The 24,008-nt window shown below is 43.1% G+C and overlaps 1 protein-coding gene across 2 annotated transcripts in view; it reads right to left on the minus strand.

Moving 5' to 3' along the window:
* Window positions 1-21,833, minus strand: part of LOC143924941 (NXPE family member 4-like) — a 77,037-nt gene extending 55,204 nt beyond the window's left edge. Inside the window, exons 1-5 of one of the 2 annotated variants that reach the window (XM_077449477.1) lie at window positions 21,480-21,833; window positions 20,339-20,568; window positions 16,047-16,148; window positions 13,133-13,863; window positions 408-469 (exon numbers count right to left, since the gene is read on the minus strand). In XM_077449477.1, coding sequence (XP_077305603.1) covers window positions 408-469; window positions 13,133-13,863; window positions 16,047-16,127 — 874 coding nt within the window. In that variant the 5' untranslated portion in view covers window positions 16,128-16,148; window positions 20,339-20,568; window positions 21,480-21,833. The remainder of the gene's footprint in view (window positions 1-407; window positions 470-13,132; window positions 13,864-16,046; window positions 16,149-20,338; window positions 20,569-21,479) is intronic. The other variant, XM_077449476.1, reaches the window with a different exon arrangement.
* Between the last annotated feature and the right edge of the window lie 2,175 nt (window positions 21,834-24,008).

Below are 24,008 nucleotides of genomic sequence, written 5' to 3' on the forward strand. Positions count from 1 at the left end.
AGTGGCCAGAGCCGCGATATCCTCACTCCTGCGCATGCGCGCGGGAGATTTCATTCCGGCCGGCTGGCCACTGCCAGATTTTCAGCCGAGAATCCCCTTGTGCGCATGCGCCACTGCAGTCAGCGGCGCATACCGAGGGGAATATCTCCTAAACCGTACAGGTTTAGGAGATATTTTTTTTACCTACAGGTAAGCCTTATTATAGGCTTTCCTGTAGGTAAAAGTAAAAAAAAAAGAGTATACAGCCACTTTAAGTTTTCTTTAAAATTATTCAAATCTTTAAAATCATTATTATTAATAGGCTTTTGTTATATAAGTTTAGAAAAAAATTAGGATGCCACAGTGCTTGCTAACAAAATGTTAGTAATAATCAGTGCCAACATCTTCCAATTTATGAATATACTTACCATCACAGTTTGTTACGATTATGGGCTTTAAGTTTTTGGCAATTTCGATACCCACTCTTGGCCTACAAGAAATAGTTTCATTTTAAATTACTTAAATGTGTAACCAGCAAACTATCTACAAAAATGTGTTTAGCTTCTAGAACAGCCTTTTTAATCATTTTACTGCAGAGAAACCCCTAAAATAGTTGTCAGGTCTTGGGTAACCCTAACTAAAACCAGTTTGTCAGAGGTCAATGAGAATAATGCCCCTTAAGCCCCATACACACTATCAGTTTTTCTGCTGAGTTTTTCCTTCAGGCCGCGTACACACGGGCGGACTGTTCGCCCAACTTTGTCCGCTGAACAGTGTTTGGGCGGACAGTCCGCTCGTGTGTGGGCTTTCAGCGGACAGTTTCAGCGGACAGTTGGACGGACAAGGTTTTTCGGAATTTCCGAAAAACTGTCCGCTGAAACCTTGTTTCAGTGAACAGCCCGCTCGTGTGTAGGCTTGTTCGTCAAACAAAGTTGCGCGCATGCTCAGAAAGGATTTTCACGCCAAAAGCTATAATGCAGTGTATAGGACGTCGTATTTTTCGTCCCGTCGTACGTGCCGTTCACGTCATCGCGCACGGTTTCAGCAAACTGTTCGTTCGTCGTGTGTGGCCATGTCCGTCCATGCTAATTTTGAGCGGACTGTTTGCCGAAACTGTTGGGCCGCGTACACACGCGCGGACTGTTCGCCCAACTTTGTCCGTCCAACAGTTTTGGCAAACAGTCTGCTCAAACTTAGCATGGACGGACATGGCCACACACGACGGACGAACAGTTTGCTGAAATCGTGCGCGATGACGTGAACGGCACGTACGACGGGACGAAAAATACGACGTCCTATACACTGCATTATAGCTTTCGGCGTGAAAATCCTTTCTGAGCATGCGCGCAACTTTGTTTGACGAACAAGCCTACACACGAGCGGACTGTTCGCTGAAACAAGGTTTCAGCGGACAGTTTTACGGAATTTCCGAAAAACCTTGTCCGTCCAACTGTCCGCTGAAACTGTCCGCTGAAAGCCCACACACGAGCGGACTGTCCGCCCAAACACTGTTCAGCGGACAAAGTTGGACGAACAGTCCGCCCGTGTGTACGCGGCCTTGGACGGACAAAGTTGGGCGAACAGTCCGCCCGTGTGTACGCGGCCTCAGATTTACCAAAGCCATATTATATGAGGTCAAACTTAGGAGTGTCAATGCCGCATACACACGACCGGACTTTCCGTAAGAAAAGGTCAGACGGAATAATTTCATTGGATATTCCGATCGTGTGTGGGCTTCATCAGACTTTTTTCTTCAAAAGTTCTGACGGACCTAGAAATAGAACATGTTTTAAATATTTCCGACTTAATCAATTCCTATCGGGAAAACCGTTCGTCTGTATGCTGGTCCGATGGACCAAATACGATGCAAGGGCTGCTATTGGCTACTGACTATTGAACTTCCTTTTCTAGTCCGTCGTAGGTCATCGCGCTCGAAACGAATGGACTTTTTTTTTTTTTTTTATTCTTTTTATTGAAGTTTACATTTTAAGCAAACAAAAAACGAAAAACAAAAAAACCACAAAATGAGGACCACGCAGGGCCCAGCCATTCCTGACTAACATTGATAGCTCCTATCTACTACCCAGAACACCCCCCCCCCACCCTCCCCAAACCCCCTCCCATATTGTCACAGCTCACAGTGGATCGCAGAGACCCAGGTCAATAACAGAATGTCCCCATTAAATACCTTCTTTTATTGCCATTCACATATATGTCCTCAGCCGCTATAGGGCTCTCCCCTCACACATCTACAACCCAAATTCTCCCCCTTCCACACACCATACCATGTCCAGTTGTATTTCAGGGGTCATTGTGCACACAATAGATCAGTATCATCATCCCCAGGAGACTATCACCCCACAGTGTCTTCAGCCTCATACCACACCCTCCACACTCTATCAAATTTCTTAAGACGAAACGAATGGACTTTGGTGTGATCGTGTGTAGGCAAGTCTGTTCGGTCGGAACTCCGTCGGAAAGACTGTCAGAGTTTATTCTGACAGAAAGTCCAGTCGTGTGTATGCAGCATTACAGTGGTGGTCAGTATGCCACTCTAATGCCCTATACACACGGTTGGATATTCCGACCACAAAATCCGTCTGATTTTTTCCAACGGATTTTGTCCAAAACTTGTCTTGTATACACACGGTCGCACAAAGTTGTCGGAAAATCTGATCGCTCAGAACGAAGTGACCTACAAAATGTATGACAGGACTACGTAGAGGCCAGTAGCTAATAGCTTTTGTCTCCAAATTTTTTTTGAGCATGCGTGTCACTTTGTGCGTCGGAATTCTCTACACATGATCAGAAAAAGTCAGATCGGATTTTGTTGTCGGAAAATTTTAGATCCAGCTCTCAAACTTTTTCCGTCGGAAATTGCGACAGAGAAAGTCCGTTCGAGCCCACACATGATCGGATGTTCCGATAACATAATCTGATCAGACTTTTTTCCGTCAGAATTTCCAACTGTGTGTACAGGGCATAAGGGCTCATTTACACTTGCTTCGACTTTAACACACATTAACCTCCTCGCGCCCGCCCTATAGCCGAATTACGGCCGTAGAGCAGGCGCGTTCGTTCGGGCGGTCGTCCCTGGACGGCCTGATGTTTACTTCCGCAATGCGCGCCGCCGCGGGCGCGCATCGCGGAAGTTCTGTGTTCGCCGTGTCCCCCGGGGACAGGCAAACACAGATCGCTGTAAACGGCCAATCACAGCGGCCGTTTACAGCGTGATCGGCGTGTCCAATGGGAGATGATCTCATATGTAAACATATGAGATCATCTCGCAGCGCCGCTCTCCTTCCTCGCACAGACAGTGCGAGAGGGGAGAGATGAACGGCTGCAGCGGCAGCCGTTCTGATTCTGGAAAGAAAAAAAAATTTAAAAAATGAAATAAAAAGTGCCATCCGCCCCCAGCAGTGCCATCCGCCCCCAGCAGTGCCATCCGCCCCCAGCAGTGCTATCTGCCCCAGTGCCATCCACCCCAGTGCTACCTGCCCCCAGTGCCATCCACCCCAGTGCTACCTGCCCCCAGTGCCATCCACCCCAGTGCTACCTGCCCCTAGTGCCATCCACCCCAGTGCTACCTGCCCCTAGTGCCATCCACCCCAGTGCTACCTGCCCCCAGTGCCATCCACCCCAGTGCTACCTGCCCCCAGTGCCATCCACCCCAGTGCTACCTGCCCCCAGTGCCATCCACCCCAGTGCCACCTGCCGTCAGTGCCACCTGCCCCCAGTGCCACCCGCCCCCAGTGCCACCTGCCCCCAGTGCCACCTGCCGTCAGTGCCACCTGCCGTCAGTGCCACGTGTCATCAGTGCCACATAGTGCCATCTGTCATCAGTGCCACGTATCAGTGCCATTTGTCATCAGTGCCACCTGTCAGTGTCACGTGCCATCTGTTGTCAGTGTCACGTGTCATCAATGCCACTTATCAGTGCCATCTGTCATCAGTGTCACGCGTCATCGGTGCCATGTATTAGTGCCATCTGTCATCGGTGGCACATATTAGTGCCACGTATTAGTGCCATCTGTCATCGGTGCCACGTTTCAGTGCCACGTGTCATCAGTGCCACGTATTAGTGCCACGTGTCATCAGTGCCACGTATAAGTGCCACGCGTCATCAGTGCCACATATTAGTGCCATCTGTCATCAGTGCCACATATTAGTGCCATCTGTCATCAGTGCCACCTGTCATCATTGCCACGTATCAGTGCCATCTGTCATCAGTGTCACGTGTCATTGTCCTGGTGCTTCAAAAGTGTAATAAATAGTCAACAAGTTAGATGTGTAACTTATGTTCCTAGAACACATGATGGCGCTACCTGCATGTTGGGCCTCTCTATGTGGCCAGGCTGTGAAAAAGTCCCACACATGTGGTATTGTAATACTCAGGAGGAGTAGCAGAATTTTTTGGGGGGTGTCATTTGTGGTATACACATGCCACGTGAGAGAAATAACCTATTACAATGACAATTTTGTGGAGAAAAAAAAAAAAAATGAAAAATCTTAATTTTGCAAAGAATTGTGGGAAAAAAATGACAACATCAAAAAGCTCACTATACCTCTTACTAAATACCTTGGAATGTCTACTTTCCAAAAAGGGGTCATTTGGGGGGTATTTGTACTTTCCTGACTTGTTCGGGTCACAAGAAGCGAGATAGGCCACCAGTACATCAGATGTGATCAATTTTGTGCGATTCGCACCACAGCTTGTAGACTCTCTAACTTTCACAAAGACCAAATAATATCCACTAATTTGGGTTATTTTTACCAAAGACATGTAGCAGTATAAATTGTGACCAAAATTTATGAAGAAAAATTAATAATTTGCATAATTCTGTCACAGAAACAAAGAAATATGCGTTTTTTTTCAAAATTTTCGGTCTTTTTTCATTTATAGCGCAAAAAATAAAAACCCCAGAGGTGATCAAATACCACCAAAAGAAAGCTCTATTTGTGGGAAAAAAAGGACAAAAAATTCATTTGGGTACAGTGTTGCATGACTGAGTAATTGTCATTCAAATTGTGAGAGCACCGAAAGCTGAAAATTGGTCTGGGCAGGAAGGTGTTTAAGTGCCCTGTAAGCAAGTGGTTAAAGCGCCTACTGCTTCAACATGCTTTTTTGATGGGTTTTTGATGCTTTGTGGTGCTTTGATAATGCTTTAGTGATGCTTCAGTGATGCTTCGATGATGCTTTTTTTAAAGCTATAATGAAGCTTGGCAGATGCCCTGTGTGTGTTGATATCTCATACCTGCAATTACTCCAAAACAAAGCAAAGTTTAAGCTGAATTAACCAGATCCGGCCCAGCCTACGGGACGTCATATGAGGTCCACCAGGATGTGCTGCCAATGAGGCGTACAGCACAGCGATTGGTAATGAGCCATGTCCTCAGGACTCATCCCAACCCCATTCAGGGTAGACAGCCAATCCAATCACAGCTGGTCACAAGTGTAAACATACAGAGTCACGTGCTGTTCCCAGCTTTCTTCTCCTCACATACCAATCATGTGAGGAGGAGAAGTGTCAACTGTGAGTGAACATCAACTCTGCTACTTCTGTACACATTACTGTGCACCACCTCCCCCCAATAAAGAGAACCTGTTGGATTAGCCCAACACTGATCTGTCACGCAGTCCAACAGTGGATCTGTCATACAGCCCATCGGTGCCGCCATCAGCAGATCTGTCACAAAGCTCATCAGTGCCGCTGTCAGCGGATTTGTCACACAGCCCATCAGTACCGCCATCAGAGGATCTGTCACACAACCCATCAGTGCCGCCATCAGCAGATCTGTCACACAGCCCATCAGTGCCGCCATCAGCGGATCTGTCACACAGCCCATCAGTGCCACAATCAGCAGATCTGTCACACAGCCCATCAGTACCGCCATCAGCGGATCTGTCACACAACCCATCAGTGCCGCCATCAGCAGATCTGTCACACAACCCATCAGTGCCGCCATCAGCGGATCTGTCACACAGCCCATCAGTGCTGCTATCAGCAGATCTGTCACACAGCCCAACAGTGCTGACATCAGTGGATCTGTCACACAGCCCTTCAGTGGATCTGTCACACAGCCCATCAGTTGATCTGTCAACCCTTTAGTGCCACCATCAGTGGGTCTGTCACACAGTCCATTAGTGCTGCTGTCAGTGGATATGTCACACAGCCCATCAGTGGATCTGTCAGGATAACCCCTTAGTGCTGCCATCAGTAGATCTGTCAGAGAAGCTCATCAGTGGATCTGTCACTTAGCCCCATCAGTGGATCTGTCACACAGACCGTCATTGGATCTGTCAGCGCAGTCCATAAGTTCAGCCTAATCAATGTCACCCGTCACAGAGCCAACATCACTGCCACCCATCAGCAGTGTACCCATCGCAGTTTCACATCAGCCACCATGTCCAAAAGATATTTTACACCTGAGGAGGCATATACAATCCTTACTATGTCAGATGATGAGTGCATCAGGGAGCCCTCACCATCTGATTCTGATTTGGAATACGAGACAGTAGGGAGTAGTGGATCGGGGACTGAATCGGAGGAGGAAACAGTCCCTCCCAAAAGAATAAGAATAACAAGATCAGAAGACCTGCCTACCACCAGCAGCGCCATACACCCCAACAGCACTAGCACCAATGGTGCTAGACCCCAGCAAGAAAGGCCCAGTCCCAGTACTGGAATAACGCACCAGACCCAAAGAATCCAGACTCAAATCTACCTTCCCAGAGCCCTGGCAAACCCATTATGGGTGCTCCAGGGCCTTCAAAAATGTGATAGGTATTCAGGAAATTAGATGTGCAATTTATGCTCCGCCTGGAACATACGCTACTTGGATGTTGGGCCTCTGTATGTGGCCCGGTTGTGAAAATGTCTCACACATGTGGTATTGCCATACTCAGGACAAGTAGCAGAATGTATTTTGGGGTGTAATTGCAAGTATGCATATGTGTGAGAAATATGACAATTTTGTCATAAAATTTCTTCATTTTCGAAAGAATTGAGGGAAAAAATTAAAATTTCAAAAAGCTCACTATGCCTCTTACTAAATACCTTGGACTGTCTAGTTTCCAAAAATTGATCATTTTGGGGTTATTTGTACTGTCCTGATGGTGAAATAGACAGTCAGTACATCAGGATTGATACGTAATCTAGCTTGTAGACCCTATAACTCTATAACTTTCACACAGACTAAATAATATCTACTAATTTGGGTTATTTTTCCCAGTCCAGAGCTTTAAAAAAGCGTGGCCATGTTTTGAAGCAAGCTATTACAGACAGCTAAAAAGATCATTGATATCATGCTGCTGGCTTTGCCAAGTGGCGTTGGACCAGGAATTATGCCGACACCGTCAAATAGGAAGTCAATCAGCCACAGTCCAAGGAACCCCAGCAACTAGGGATGAGCTGAACACCCTCCAGTTCGATTCGCATCAATACAGGCGAACAGGCAATTCATTTTTTTGAACGCTGTTAAAGTCTAGGGGACTCGAACGTGAAAAATATAAAGTACTAATTTTATAGGCTTTTATGCAAGTTATTGTCATAAAAAGTGTTTGGGGACCCGGGTCCTGCCTCAGGGACATGTATCAATTCAAATTTTTTTTTAAACTGATGTTTTCTCAGGAGCAGTGATTTTAATCATGCTTAAAGTGAAACAATAAAAGTGAAATATTCCTTAAAATTTTGTACCTAGGGGGTGTGTATAGTATGCCTGTAAAGTAGCGCTTGTTTCTCGTGCATAGAACTGTCCCTGCACAAAGTGTCATTTCTGAAGGAAAAAAAGTAATTTAAAAGCACTCGTGGCTATAATGAATTGTCGGCTCCCGGTAATACCGGGAGCCGACAATTCAGGCATACTATACACACCCCCCAGGTACGAAATTTAAAGGAATATTTCACTTTTATTGTTTAACTTTAAGCATCATTAAAATCACTGCTCCCGAAATAAAAATAAAAAATTGCATTGATACATGTCCCCTGGGGCAGGACCCAGGTCCCCGTGTTCAAAAGACTCCTAAGCATATAAGCCTTTAAAATTAGCACTTTAGACTTCTCTCATAGACTTTTACAGGGTGTTCCACGGTTTTTCGAATTTGCCCTGAACACCCCAAATTGTTCGCTGTTTGGCAATTTGACTCGAACTCATAACTCATCCCTACTGGCAACCTTTGGAGGGTTTCACAGAACCCTGGTTGAGAATGGCTAACCTAGAAGAATGTAAAATAAAACTGTTCCACTTTTCTTCCTTGACTGTAGGATTGTAACAGAAAAGGTAAACATAAATGAACAGATATAGAGGTCAAATATATTGTTATCTATTCCTATATAACCTGTTTGTACCTTTTGTATGATATGGCTATTTACAAGAAAGGCGAGGGGAGCATTTTTCTTTTTTATTGAACCTGTACATGTGCGTCAGGGCTGGGCAAGGTCCATAAACAGTAATCTCCTTGGGGTGTGTAGAGCTGAATCCCTAGCTACAGCAAATTTTTTACGTCAAAGCGTAAACTTATACTTAACTTATACTTAAGTGGTGAGCACATAGATCAGGGATATGCAATTAGTGGACCTCCAGCTGTTGCAGAACTGCAAGTCCCATGAGGCATAGCAAGACTCTGACGGCAACAAGCATGACACCCAGAGGCAGAGGCATGATGGGACTTGTAGTTTTGCAACAGCTGGAGGTCCGCTAAATGCACATCCCTGACCTAGATCTTTTCTTTCTACCCATGACCTGGCATCCTTGCTGAGATCTAAGTATTGCCATACTCAGGACAAGTAGCAGAATGTATTTTGGGGTGTAATTGCAAGTATGCATATGTGTGAGAAATATGACAATTTTGTCATAAAATTTCTTCATTTTCGAAAGAATTGAGGGAAAAAATTAAAATTTCAAAAAGCTCACTATGCCTCTTACTAAATACCTTGGACTGTCTAGTTTCCAAAAATTGATCATTTTGGGGTTATTTGTACTGTCCTGATGGTGAAATAGACAGTCAGTACATCAGGATTGATACGTAATCTAGCTTGTAGACCCTATAACTCTATAACTTTCACACAGACTAAATAATATCTACTAATTTGGGTTATTTTTCCCAGTCCAGAGCTTTAAAAAAGCGTGGCCATGTTTTGAAGCAAGCTATTACAGACAGCTAAAAAGATCATTGATATCATGCTGCTGGCTTTGCCAAGTGGCGTTGGACCAGGAATTATGCCGACACCGTCAAATAGGAAGTCAATCAGCCACAGTCCAAGGAACCCCAGCAACTAGGGATGAGCTGAACACCCTCCAGTTCGATTCGCATCAATACAGGCGAACAGGCAATTCATTTTTTTGAACGCTGTTAAAGTCTAGGGGACTCGAACGTGAAAAATATAAAGTACTAATTTTATAGGCTTTTATGCAAGTTATTGTCATAAAAAGTGTTTGGGGACCCGGGTCCTGCCTCAGGGACATGTATCAATTCAAATTTTTTTTTAAACTGATGTTTTCTCAGGAGCAGTGATTTTAATCATGCTTAAAGTGAAACAATAAAAGTGAAATATTCCTTAAAATTTTGTACCTAGGGGGTGTGTATAGTATGCCTGTAAAGTAGCGCTTGTTTCTCGTGCATAGAACTGTCCCTGCACAAAGTGTCATTTCTGAAGGAAAAAAAGTAATTTAAAAGCACTCGTGGCTATAATGAATTGTCGGCTCCCGGTAATACCGGGAGCCAACAATTCAGGCATACTATACACACCCCCCAGGTACGAAATTTAAAGGAATATTTCACTTTTATTGTTTAACTTTAAGCATCATTAAAATCACTGCTCCCGAAATAAAAATAAAAAATTGCATTGATACATGTCCCCTGGGGCAGGACCCAGGTCCCCGTGTTCAAAAGACTCCTAAGCATATAAGCCTTTAAAATTAGCACTTTAGACTTCTCTCATAGACTTTTACAGGGTGTTCCACGGTTTTTCGAATTTGCCCTGAACACCCCAAATTGTTCGCTGTTTGGCAATTTGACTCGAACTCATAACTCATCCCTACTGGCAACCTTTGGAGGGTTTCACAGAACCCTGGTTGAGAATGGCTAACCTAGAAGAATGTAAAATAAAACTGTTCCACTTTTCTTCCTTGACTGTAGGATTGTAACAGAAAAGGTAAACATAAATGAACAGATATAGAGGTCAAATATATTGTTATCTATTCCTATATAACCTGTTTGTACCTTTTGTATGATATGGCTATTTACAAGAAAGGCGAGGGGAGCATTTTTCTTTTTTATTGAACCTGTACATGTGCGTCAGGGCTGGGCAAGGTCCATAAACAGTAATCTCCTTGGGGTGTGTAGAGCTGAATCCCTAGCTACAGCAAATTTTTTACGTCAAAGCGTAAACTTATACTTAACTTATACTTAAGTGGTGAGCACATAGATCAGGGATATGCAATTAGTGGACCTCCAGCTGTTGCAGAACTGCAAGTCCCATGAGGCATAGCAAGACTCTGACGGCAACAAGCATGACACCCAGAGGCAGAGGCATGATGGGACTTGTAGTTTTGCAACAGCTGGAGGTCCGCTAAATGCACATCCCTGACCTAGATCTTTTCTTTCTACCCATGACCTGGCATCCTTGCTGAGATCTAAGTATTGCCATACTCAGGACAAGTAGCAGAATGTATTTTGGGGTGTAATTGCAAGTATGCATATGTGTGAGAAATATGACAATTTTGTCATAAAATTTCTTCATTTTCGAAAGAATTGAGGGAAAAAATTAAAATTTCAAAAAGCTCACTATGCCTCTTACTAAATACCTTGGACTGTCTAGTTTCCAAAAATTGATCATTTTGGGGTTATTTGTACTGTCCTGATGGTGAAATAGACAGTCAGTACATCAGGATTGATACGTAATCTAGCTTGTAGACCCTATAACTCTATAACTTTCACACAGACTAAATAATATCTACTAATTTGGGTTATTTTTCCCAGTCCAGAGCTTTAAAAAAGCGTGGCCATGTTTTGAAGCAAGCTATTACAGACAGCTAAAAAGATCATTGATATCATGCTGCTGGCTTTGCCAAGTGGCGTTGGACCAGGAATTATGCCGACACCGTCAAATAGGAAGTCAATCAGCCACAGTCCAAGGAACCCCAGCAACTAGGGATGAGCTGAACACCCTCCAGTTCGATTCGCATCAATACAGGCGAACAGGCAATTCATTTTTTTGAACGCTGTTAAAGTCTAGGGGACTCGAACGTGAAAAATATAAAGTACTAATTTTATAGGCTTTTATGCAAGTTATTGTCATAAAAAGTGTTTGGGGACCCGGGTCCTGCCTCAGGGACATGTATCAATTCAAATTTTTTTTTAAACTGATGTTTTCTCAGGAGCAGTGATTTTAATCATGCTTAAAGTGAAACAATAAAAGTGAAATATTCCTTAAAATTTTGTACCTAGGGGGTGTGTATAGTATGCCTGTAAAGTAGCGCTTGTTTCTCGTGCATAGAACTGTCCCTGCACAAAGTGTCATTTCTGAAGGAAAAAAAGTAATTTAAAAGCACTCGTGGCTATAATGAATTGTCGGCTCCCGGTAATACCGGGAGCCGACAATTCAGGCATACTATACACACCCCCCAGGTACGAAATTTAAAGGAATATTTCACTTTTATTGTTTAACTTTAAGCATCATTAAAATCACTGCTCCCGAAATAAAAATAAAAAATTGCATTGATACATGTCCCCTGGGGCAGGACCCAGGTCCCCGTGTTCAAAAGACTCCTAAGCATATAAGCCTTTAAAATTAGCACTTTAGACTTCTCTCATAGACTTTTACAGGGTGTTCCACGGTTTTTCGAATTTGCCCTGAACACCCCAAATTGTTCGCTGTTTGGCAATTTGACTCGAACTCATAACTCATCCCTACTGGCAACCTTTGGAGGGTTTCACAGAACCCTGGTTGAGAATGGCTAACCTAGAAGAATGTAAAATAAAACTGTTCCACTTTTCTTCCTTGACTGTAGGATTGTAACAGAAAAGGTAAACATAAATGAACAGATATAGAGGTCAAATATATTGTTATCTATTCCTATATAACCTGTTTGTACCTTTTGTATGATATGGCTATTTACAAGAAAGGCGAGGGGAGCATTTTTCTTTTTTATTGAACCTGTACATGTGCGTCAGGGCTGGGCAAGGTCCATAAACAGTAATCTCCTTGGGGTGTGTAGAGCTGAATCCCTAGCTACAGCAAATTTTTTACGTCAAAGCGTAAACTTATACTTAACTTATACTTAAGTGGTGAGCACATAGATCAGGGATATGCAATTAGTGGACCTCCAGCTGTTGCAGAACTGCAAGTCCCATGAGGCATAGCAAGACTCTGACGGCAACAAGCATGACACCCAGAGGCAGAGGCATGATGGGACTTGTAGTTTTGCAACAGCTGGAGGTCCGCTAAATGCACATCCCTGACCTAGATCTTTTCTTTCTACCCATGACCTGGCATCCTTGCTGAGATCTAAGGAGACGTGAGAGAAGTTTATGGTCCGTGTTAACCCTTTTGATACCCGCTTGCATGACCACCTGTTTGCACAGTGGTCCATGCCATAAGGTGAGAGTGATTAGTTAGACTGGAGGTGGAGGGATTGTCGCGCTACTGTGGGAAAAAAAAATACTTCCGTCAGTGCTACAGTTTGAATTTAAAACGTATTTGTGTGAACTGTGAAGTTAAGTCATGGATTGTGGAAACCAACTAGCGTCAGGTGATTGTATATAGTGTATACCACATTTACCACTAACTAATGCAGAGTTGCAATGCAAGGAGATCAGCTAAAAGTAGTTGGATCTGTATGTGCGTTATAATTAATCGAAATTAAAAAAAAAAAATCATTAATCGAACAGCCCTAATATATATATATATATATATATATATATATATATAAACTGGATATGTATATTTAAACAGTGTATTCTGGTTGTTACCCATTGTTTAGTTGGAGAATACATAAGACCAATTTCCATAGGGAATGCATCATGCATTAACTGGATCTTTTTCTTTTATGAAAAGGATCTTCTCTGTCTGGAAATTTTCAGATTTCTTTGTGTATTATCAGTTTACATCAGCAATAAATGTTGAATAAACCCCACGCTTCAATATTATACCTTTCAAACATTGGTTTCTCTTCAGGCTTCAAATATGATGCACCGAGGTTCACGGCTCTCATGTCTCTTAAACAGTCACAGGCTAAATTAGGGGGCTTTTGGCAGTAGAAGACCTCTTCATAGAGGTTGTCTTTATACTCACAAAGCTCTCTGGCCGAATTCATTTGGAAGCCACAGGGAGAGATCGCCTGCTGACCTAGGTAGACATATCTCCCCTGGAAGCCGAGAACTCCCAAACTTGAATGTCTTGACCTCCAGAGGGCTGTGATTCCTTCACTGGGGTGCCATAACAAAATGGAGACTTTGATTTGGCCTGCCCAATATAGGGGAAAGTGGATATGGTAAGACCCATTGTTAAAGTCTTCCACCTTTCCTGATACAGAAGCTCTGGGCGTTAGAGAAAAAAGCCTAGGTCTTATAAAATCTCCTCCGTAAGTTTTCCTGTTGTTCAAATAATCATACATGTCCACTTGTATGACAAAGTCTTCCCCAACGCAGTATCGTTCTCTGGGATTTGATAAAAACACTTTGCTGTTTTGCGCGCTGGTGGTTTTGTTGAAATAGCTGAATGTCACATTGGGGATAAGGCTTTGGATTTTGGTAAAGACGCCATCAATTTGGATTTGCAGTTGACTTGCTTTTAGTGGAGGCTCTAGAACCTTCTCCTTATCTGGAACCATATCTTGCTTGGTATGCCCCAAACAATTTCCCACAATTACTTTGAGAGAATGCTGTAAAGGAAATATAAAAAAAAATATTTTTTTTTTCCCTCCCAATGTTTAAATACCATAATACAACGTATTTCAAAGAGGTGTAGATGGTAAAATGTCAGTTTTCTACTACAAATAAAACTTGACTTTACAGGTCTACAGAAACACCTGCAACACTGATAGCTACTGAGAAAGATTTAGATATTTTTTTAAATGTTGATGTTATTTTTCTTCTAATTAAGCCTCGTACACACGGTCGGATTGTTGGCCAACAGAGTGTCAGACTTTTGTCCGAAGGGCGTGTGCCAAGAACTTATCTTGCATACTAACGGCACACAATTGTCGGCCAACAAACACGAACGTAGTGATGTACTATGTGGAATTTCAGCTCTTGTGCCCCACCCTTTGGGCACCTTGTGCTAATGTCGGGATTGGTGAGCATTGATTCCAAGCATGGACTTTTGTGCGACAGACTTGTGTACACACGATAGGAAACCATTGTCCACCGAAAATTTACTAGCCTGCCATCCACAAATTTTTGTCGGAAAGTTGGACAACGGTTGTCTGATGGAGCGTACTAACGGTTGGATTTTAAGCAAACAGTCTTTCATCACACAATTGCCGAAAATCAGATTGTGTGTACGAGGCTTTAGATATAAAGGTCTGTGACACCATTAATTTTCAACTTTGTATTCCCTGAATTAATACAAAGCTTCCTCTGCTGCTGCATGTGTTACTGGCTGGATCACCAGGTGAAAATAAAGAAAACAAAAATCCCCAAAAAAGGAAAATGAATGCAGTCACCATATTTAAAGTAGGAGTAAACTCCCCTGCATGACTTTTACCTATAGGTAATAGTATAGTAAGGCTTACCTATAGGCACAATAAATATCTCCTAAATGTGCACCTCTTAGGAGATATTTACTTTTGATGCAGCCAGTGACATCACTGATGCATGCACTCTGAAGGAACGGAATACCGTGCTGTTCCTTCTGAGTCCCGTGGTGTGAATGAAACAGGAAATGGTTCTGGACAGCCACACGCTAAAGAAATTGCCTTTTTATTCAGAAAATCACATCTAAATCAAAGATACGTGCCACATCAGACAGGGGAGTTGACGCGTTTCGCACTAACAGTAGTGCTTACTCACAGCTATGAGTAAGCACTACTGTTAGTGCAAAACGTTTCAGCTCCCCTGTCTGCTGTGCCATGTATCTTTGATTTTGATGTGATTTTTTGAATAAAAAGGCAATTTCTTCAGAGTGCGGCTGTCCAGAATAATTTCCTGTTTCATTGCTACTAGCAATTTGCCAGCACCTGTGGCTCCAAAACTGAGAGAGAGGTTCACTACTTGTTTGTCCTGCTGGAGCGGTGATATCTTCCCTTCCCTCCTGGGGCATTAATGGTGGCTCCCTTGCATATGCACACGAGTGACGTCATCATGGTTCCGGCCACTCACACAGCCCGCAAACCTGGAAGGAAGACCCGGTGAAGGTGGAAGTGCCTTCGGCAGTGACAGCGCGCCACTGGAAGGCTTCATTCTAAGGCCCCTTTCACACTGGGACGCTTTGTAGGCGATACAGCACTAAAAATAGCGCCTGAAAACTGCCATGAAACAGCGGCTGCTGTGTCTCCAGTGTGAAAGCCCCGAGGGCTTTCACACAGGAGTGCTTTGCTTGCAGGATGTTAAAAAAACTCCTGCAAGCAGCATCTTTGGAGCACCGCTCCTTCACCGCTCCTGCCCATTGAAATCAATGGGGCAGCGCAGCTATACCCTTTTTCGGCCACTAGCGGGGGTTAAAACCGCCCCGCTAGAGGCCTAATAGTGCCGCTAAAACTACAATAAAGTGGTGCTGAAGACTCCGCTCCTGCCCCAGTGTGAAAGGGGCCTAAGGTAAGTTTCATTATGGCTTTACCTTGCAGGATTTAGGAAAAAAAAAAAAACACAGCGGTTTACTACCGCTTTAAGATTGGAAAACACCAATATATTAAATTTTTGGCTTTCGGGTTTATTACAGATGTACCCATTGATTTATGTGTTATCTGCTTTAGACCCTTCTAAGCATAAACTTATAATGCTGCCAATTGTGGCAGGATCTCCACTTTTCTGGTATTCACATTTTCTTGCAGACATGATGTCTTCCTTCAAAGACCAGCAATCAATAAGTAAGCTGACCAGGAATGAATATTCCTTTTTTTTTTACCTGTATTGCTGTCCAGTGCCAAAGGAAGCCCAGGAGGAAAGAAAAGACTAAAACACGCAGTGCAAACTTTCTCTTGACCATTCTGTCATGTGATAAGGAAACCTGATAAAGAAATAAATATTTTTAGGCTTATTTCAAAGACCAGTGAATTTAGTCTAGGTTTACACTAACGCAGCTCAGGAACGCACGCAATTATCCCGACCCCTACAGAAACAGGCTGGGCTCTAGCAGTCTCTCAAATGTGCCATTCATTCTTAAAGTGACACTAAGGGGGGTATTTACTAAAGGCAACTCCACTTTGCACTGCAAGTGCACTTGGAAGTGCAGTCGCTCTAAATCTAAGCCCTTGTACACACGGTTGGAGATTCCGATGGAATGTGTCCTATCGGACTGTTTTGTTGGATATTCAGACTGTGTGTGGTCTGCATCAGACTGATTCCGTCGGAATATCCGACGGACCAACTTTTCCAACTTGCCGGTAAAATTTTCCAACAAAATGCTCCTATCGGACATACTCCGATCATGTGTAGCCTACTCCGACTGACAAAGTGCCACGCATGTTCAGATCAAATTCCTAGACCAAAGCTATTGGCTACTAGCCTGAATGTAGTCCTGTCGTAACGAAATAACGTCATCACGTTATGTACAATCGGATTTTCCGACAACTAAAGCCGCGTACACATTGGATTGTATGGCCTACTTAGTCCGTCATACAATCCGACGGACAGTCCGTCATACTTTCGAATGAACGGACTTGACCACACACGGATGCACAAACAGTCCGTCGAAAGCTTGCGCGATGACGTGTACAGCACGTACGACGGGACTAGAAATAGGAAGTCCAATACACAGCAATGCAACCTTTCGCCGTGTAAATCCTTTCTGAGCATGCGCCATTCTTAGTCCGTCGAACTAGCCTACTGACGAGCGGATTGTCCGCTGAAACCAAAGTATGACGGACAGTATTACGGAAATTCCGAAATACTTAGTACGCCAGACTGCACGCTGAAAAAGTCAGCTGAAGCCCACACACGAGCGGACTGTCCGCTGAAATGTGTTTCGACGGACTAAGTAGGCCATACAGTCCGCCCGTGTGTACGCGGCTTTAGTCCGACCGTGTGTATGCAACATCACTTCCGGACCTCTTCTGGAATTAATCAGTCGGAATTTCTCAGACGGATTTGGTTGTCGGAATCTCCGACCGTGTGTACAAGGGCTAAGAGGTAGATCTGAAATGAGCGGAAGCTCTGCTGATTTTATCATCCAATCATGTGCAAGCTAAAATGCTGTTTTTTTTTATTTTCCTTGCATGTCCCCCTCAGATCTACAGCGACTTTACTTTACTTTACTTTACTTTACAGTGCAAAGTGTATTTTCCTTTAGTAAATAACCCCCTAAAGGGGGTTTAAATAACAAACATATCATACTTACCTCCACTGTGCAGTTCGTTTTGCACAGAATGGCCCCGATCCTTGTGTCTGGGGTCCCTCGGTGGCTCTCGCGGCTCCTCCCCGCATCAGATAACCCCCTGGGAGAAGTGCTCTCCTGGGGGGGGTTACCACGCGGGCACGCTCCCGAGTCCAGCATTCTGCGTCCATAGAAGCCGAATGCAGGACTCAGCCACACCCCCCAATACCCACGTCATTGGATTTGATTGACAACAGCGGGAGCCAATGGCTGCTCTGCTATCAATCTATCCAATTAACAGCCAAGAACCCCCTAGCAGAGAGATGGCGTGTCCCTGTGGGACAAGTTTGAGGGTTCAGGTAAGTAAAACTGGGGGGGGGGGCTGTCATTGACAGGTGTTTTTTCACCTAAATGCATAGGATGCATTAAGGTGAAAAAACACGAACCTTTACAACCACTTTAATGGCACCCCAACACATCGGCAACTGATACACATTTATGCACACTCCAAACCAAATGCTACTGCTGCACCATGAAATTTGTTTCAGCGTGATTTCAAAAAAGAGTTGGGGACTTTTCTCCTTGCGTTTCTCGCAGGTTGGACAACCCATTGAAAAGAATGGGCTGCTCAACCTGAGGCCTGGACGTGCATATTATTATTATAATTATTACTATTATTATTCAGGATTTATATTGCTCCAGCAGTTTGTGAAGTGATTTACAATATACCTTATACTATATACCCATACCTCCCAACATTCTGAGATGGGAAAGAGGGACACCTATTAGCAAAAGTATGTAGGCATAGGACACACCCTCTGCCACGCCCCCTTAAAGGAGAATTAAACAAAAAAGGATTAGTTAAAACCACAAGCGCTTTTTTTTTTTTTTTTTACCACTACTATTCATTTTTACTGGCTTTTGAAATTTACAAATGCAGCAATTTAGAAAATGGATGAAAGGTTTAGCACTGGGAAACACCTTTTGAAAGATAAATAGTGCATTTTATATACAACTATATAGATCAGACCAAAATGAGGGACAGATGAGAAAGGGATGAGGGACAAGGGGCCTTTGTTCCAAAATAGGGGCAGTCCCTAAAAATCAGGGACAGTTGGGGGCTATGTATACCATATATAATACAATATACCATATATGCAATACAATATACAATATGCCATATATGTAATACAATATACCAGGGATATGCAATTAGAGGACCTCCAGCTGTTGCAGAACTACAAGTCCCATGAGGCATAGCAAGACTCTGACAGCTACAAGCATGACACCCAGAGGCAGAGGCATGATGGGACTTGTAGTTTTGCAACAGCTGGAGGTCCGCTAATTGCATATCTCTGCAATATACCATAGCACATTACATCTCATTGGAAGATTGCAGCACTCGTTTTCTATCCACTGCAGTAACAAACAGAACACTGATATATTATTACCACTAGCCAACCAGCCGCCATCATTCTACTGTGGCAGGTCAGCTCTCCTGCGCAAATTGCCGTAGCTGTACGTCGTCCCTTTAAACAGCTATTGCAGGCATGTTGCACAGCAGGGGACCCAATGCATGTGGCTGGTGGGTGCAATGTCTGCCGGCCACACGCAATCGTGGGCATGAGAGGCAGAACAGTGATGTGTGTGTGTGTAAACGCACAAATCCCTAGTCTGTCAAGAAAGGAGAGACAGATTGTCTGTTCCTACTAGCCAGTCAGTCACATCCCCCCACAGTTAGAAACACACACGAAGGAACACGTTTAACCCCTTGATCGCCCCTAGTGTTAACCCCTTCCCTGCCAGTGACATTTACACAGTAATCAGTGCATTTTTATCGCACTGATCGCTGTATAAATGTCGAAAAGTCCCAAAAGTGTCCGATCTGTCGCAGTCCCGCTAAAAAACGCAGATTTTTTTAACTAGTAAAAAAATAAATCAATAATACAAATTCCATAAATATACCCCTTATAACTTTTTCACAAACCAATCAATATACGCTTATTGCAATTTTTTTTTTTTTACCAAAAATTATGTAGAAGATTATAAATCGAGGACGAATTTTGTTTTTTTTTTATATTTTTTGGGGGGACATTTATTGCTTTTTTTTCAAAAATTGTTGCTCTTTTTTTGTTTATAGTGCAAAAAATAAAAACCACAGAGGTAATCAAATACCACCAAAAGAAAGCTCTATTTGTGGAATTTTGTTTGGGTACATCGTTGCATGACCGGGCAATTGTCAGTTAAAGCGACGCAGTGCAGTATCGTAAAAAAAAAGGGCCTGGTCATTAAGAGAGGGGCAAATCCTTCCGGGGCTGAAGTGGTTAAACTGCTATTTCAACTACCCTTCTCCAAGATGTCCAAAACCAACTGCACTCTTAATAATAAAAATACACTCATATATACTGATATATACTGTACACATGTGTATATGTATGTGTATGTATGTATATATATAGATAGATAGATAGATAGATAGATAGATAGATATAGACATATATCTATAGATATATATCTATAGATATATATCTATATATGTGTGTATATATATATATATATATATATATATATATATATATATATATATATATATATATATATATGTGTGTATATATATATATATATATATATATATATATATATATATATACGCACACACACACATACTCTATAAATACATATACTGTATATCTATACATATTTAGATATACCTATACATAAATTTATGCAATATACACATAATACAAATGATTTAGCATATTGCAGTAACTCACATACAGTACATCTAATAATAATCTTATGCAGACACAACAAATTAAAACTGCAACAAAAAAAGTGATGGATCTTGCTATGAATTAATAATTGTAAAAAGTAGAATGTCTCACAGTCTAGATGCAGGGAATCCCAGGACTATAATTCTTCTTTCTCTATATATACGGTAAGTAGAAGAGAGAAATCCTTATCATAGAAGGTAGGTGAGCCTGTGGTAGTCTCTGTACACAGTGAGTTAGGGAAATCTTATTTTCCCGTCTTTCCTTTGCAGTAACATCCACTCTTCTCACCGGCTGAAGCTTGGCTCCTACCTCAGCCGGTATCTCCCAGGAATGTAGTAGCTCTAATAAAAAAAAAAAAAAAAAAAAGACAGTCTTCATCCTTGGATAATATCACTGTACTTTTATTAAAGTGGTATTAACATTAAATAATAAAAACCTGCTGACAGGTAGCATAGCTCCCAACTGTCCCTGAAAAAATGCACTGATCAATGTATTCATGACACTCGCAGGGAAGGGGTTAACACCAGGACTAAGGCGGACTAAGACTGGGATGCCATTAAAGTTCATGTGTGTGTAAAGGCGTCCCAATACTTATAATGTATATAACCTCAGTCCTATCCTCTAGAAAAACAAATTCAACTAAAATATCTGTATCAGATCTAATATACACCTTCTTAAAAATGGGAGAATTGGCATCTCCCACCTATCAAAAATCCATAGCTCCCAACTGTCCCTGATTTCGAGGGACTGTCCCTGATTTGGAGCAATGTCCCTCTGTCCCTCATTCCTCCTCATTTGTCCCTCATTTTGGTCTGATCTATATAGCGGTATATAAAATGCACTTTTTATCTTTCAAAAAGTGTTTTTCCAGAGCTAAACCTTTCATCTGATTTCTAAATTGCTGCATTGGTAAACTCCAAAAGCCAAAATAAAGGAATAGGAGTGGTATAAAAAGCACTTGTGGGTTTAACCAATCTTGTTTTTTTTTTCTGTACAATTCTCCTTTGAAAGACATTTTGTGCTCTACAAACTATTATTGCCTTGTTTCTTCCCATAATTATCTAGTTTACACAACCCTACTAGGCACACTAATATATAAAATTATTTATGAAACCACACACATTGCTGCTAGTAAAACACTATCTTATTTATTTCCCAAGAAATTAGGAAAGCTAACATAAAGTAGTAAAAGGACATTACAATATCACGCAGCTTACAATCAGAACATATAATACAAGAATATGAAAGATACTTATCACACGGTCCTCCTTGAGGCTTTGCTGCATCGGCTAGGCTCAGACCAGGAGAGGGCCTTCACCATGAGGTTTAGGCCGGAGCCATCTCCCAAAGTAGGCCGAGTCACCACATGGCATGGTCTTACAGCAAACAGAAAAACATTGTCTGTGTGTGAGCCTTTTCATACCAACATACACACCCACTCATAGCCACCCCCATTTGCCTTCCATCCAATAGATTTCGCCAAGAGGCATTCCTTCACATGTATGTCCATTCTTCAGGAAGCATGCTGTATTGTCCACTATTGATCAGTGTCCCCAACGATGAGCCACCCAGCTTGCTTTTACTCCCTTTGAAGCCTGCAGCCACACACACATCACAGCAGGGGGGGTCCGAGTCCAGCTATTGTTCTTCTGATTACAAAGCTTTCATGTGCTTCATTCATTTGAGGCTAAGTTGCTACCTCAATAATGAACAAATACCAGAAGTATTATATGAATTCAATCCAACATAATCCACTTTGCGCCTGAAAGGCGCATACCACCCCTCTTCAGACACGGTTCCTATTAAACAGTCCACAACTGTCCTAACGTGTGTGGCTCCCCAACATGTGTTTCTGAACCAGTACTTATGGAACAGTCCTTAGCTGTGTAATGTGATGTGGTTTTCAACATGTGCTTCAGAAACAGCTCCCGTGGAACAGTCCATAATGGTCTTACCGTATTGTGTTTTTCAACATATGCAGAAACAGGTTCTATGGAGCAGTCCATAATTGTTTTACCGTGTGGTGCTTCCCAACACGTGCCGCTTTGCCACTGAGTGATACACCACCATCATTCTTCAGCGACAGCTTCCATGCCACCATTCTGGATCTTCGGCATCTTCAGGACGGCAATACGGGCAGGGGGTGTCCATTCACTCACCAGCACACATTCAGAGTAACATATCAACCAGCTTTCAAATACCGAGTCTTGAGGAGGGCCTTTCTTGCCCATATTACTAGTCTACAATACCCATAGGTCACACTCTACCACAAAAATAAATCAACTTATTGCAATAATATATACATATGTATGTATTACGCACCCCGCTCCCAACCTCCTATAACCTTTTACTGTAAATACGGGTCGGGTTTAGACAGGCTTGCTCGCAGCGGCGTTGCAGGGCTCTGACTTGGCAGCAACGTCTCCAATTTGTACACAGAGAGCTCACCGTCAAATCGTCCCTCAACTTGCATAGACAAATGGGAGACCCTTCTAGATAAATATCGCTTAACTACACATATAAGTTTACAACAATTACCAAACCCACACAATTCCACCCCTGTGCCTGGATTTCAGAGATCATGCCCATTGTATACCATGCACCTCTACCTACGGTTAGGTTCAAGGAACCCTCTAGTTCCATGACTAACACTACACCGGTATTCTTTAGGACAAAGAAACAAACTCGCCTATGTCCTAAATAATACCTGGGTGCCTTCTTCCCAGCAATGATCTCTCCATCCAGAATACAGAGAGAAATAACTTCCCAACATTATTCGTTCATCCCCATGTATTGACCTGGCCTACAAAGGACATCATGGTCATGCTTCCGACAAAGAGAAATATCAACCTGCCTCCAGCGTTCATCTTCTCTGATCACATGTGTGATATAGCCTCAAATGCAACAAGATAGAATCCCCAGTCAGTAAGCCCATTGATGCCACCAAATATACAGACCAAGTCTGCACTTCTGTATATGAGAACATACAGCATAACACCTTTCACAATCCAACTTAGTACCACCCATACCGGCATTCGACCACTATTTTGGATTAGTGTAAGCAACGTGTTTTGGCAAAATCTTACTGAGCGGTGATGCTAACTCATCAGGCCACTGCCCCTCATACAGAGACGGTACAATCAGCTTGATGTTGGCTGATATTTCCACCTGCCACAGAGTGCGCGCCAGAGCCAATGACAGGTTTCTGTCCTCCCTACCAACCTCTCAACATGGTTGACAAAATCCGGAGCCACTCTAACCTGAGTGTTTCTGTGACTTCATTGAATGTTATCAAGGATACCACCAATCTCCCGGGGTAACAAAGTCACGCTCCTTCTCTGAAGCTATGGCTGTGAGTTTGTTCCTAAGGAGGCTGATGTCCCCTCCATTAACAACACCCATCCCAGCTATTGTTCCCCCCCCCCCAATATAGTGCTGAATACATCCCTCCTCTTTCGGGTTACTCCTCAGAAATAAGCATCCTGCATGGACTTGAGCGCATCTCTGGGAGTAAGTCACTGGTACAATAACCGCACTTGATTCAGTGTATACTCAGCACATATAGGGTGATAGGTTTTTGTCAACCACCGTGAGATGTTGCAGCACCGTGTGGTGAAGTCCTACGGTACCCTGGTAGCAGAGGCGTACTAAGTAGGGGGCGGGGGGTGCGGCCCGCCCCAGGTGATGCACACTTGGGGGGGTGTCAGGCCGGCACCCCCCTCCACGATTATAGTTGTGGCAGCGGCGTGCTGCGGACAGTGCTGCTGATAGGCCAACCAGC

Source organism: Lithobates pipiens, unplaced genomic scaffold (assembly GCF_037356315.1).
Source record: "Lithobates pipiens isolate NorthernLeopardFrog02 unplaced genomic scaffold, aLitPip1_a1.2 Scaffold_22, whole genome shotgun sequence".
NCBI lineage: Eukaryota > Metazoa > Chordata > Amphibia > Anura > Ranidae > Lithobates > Lithobates pipiens.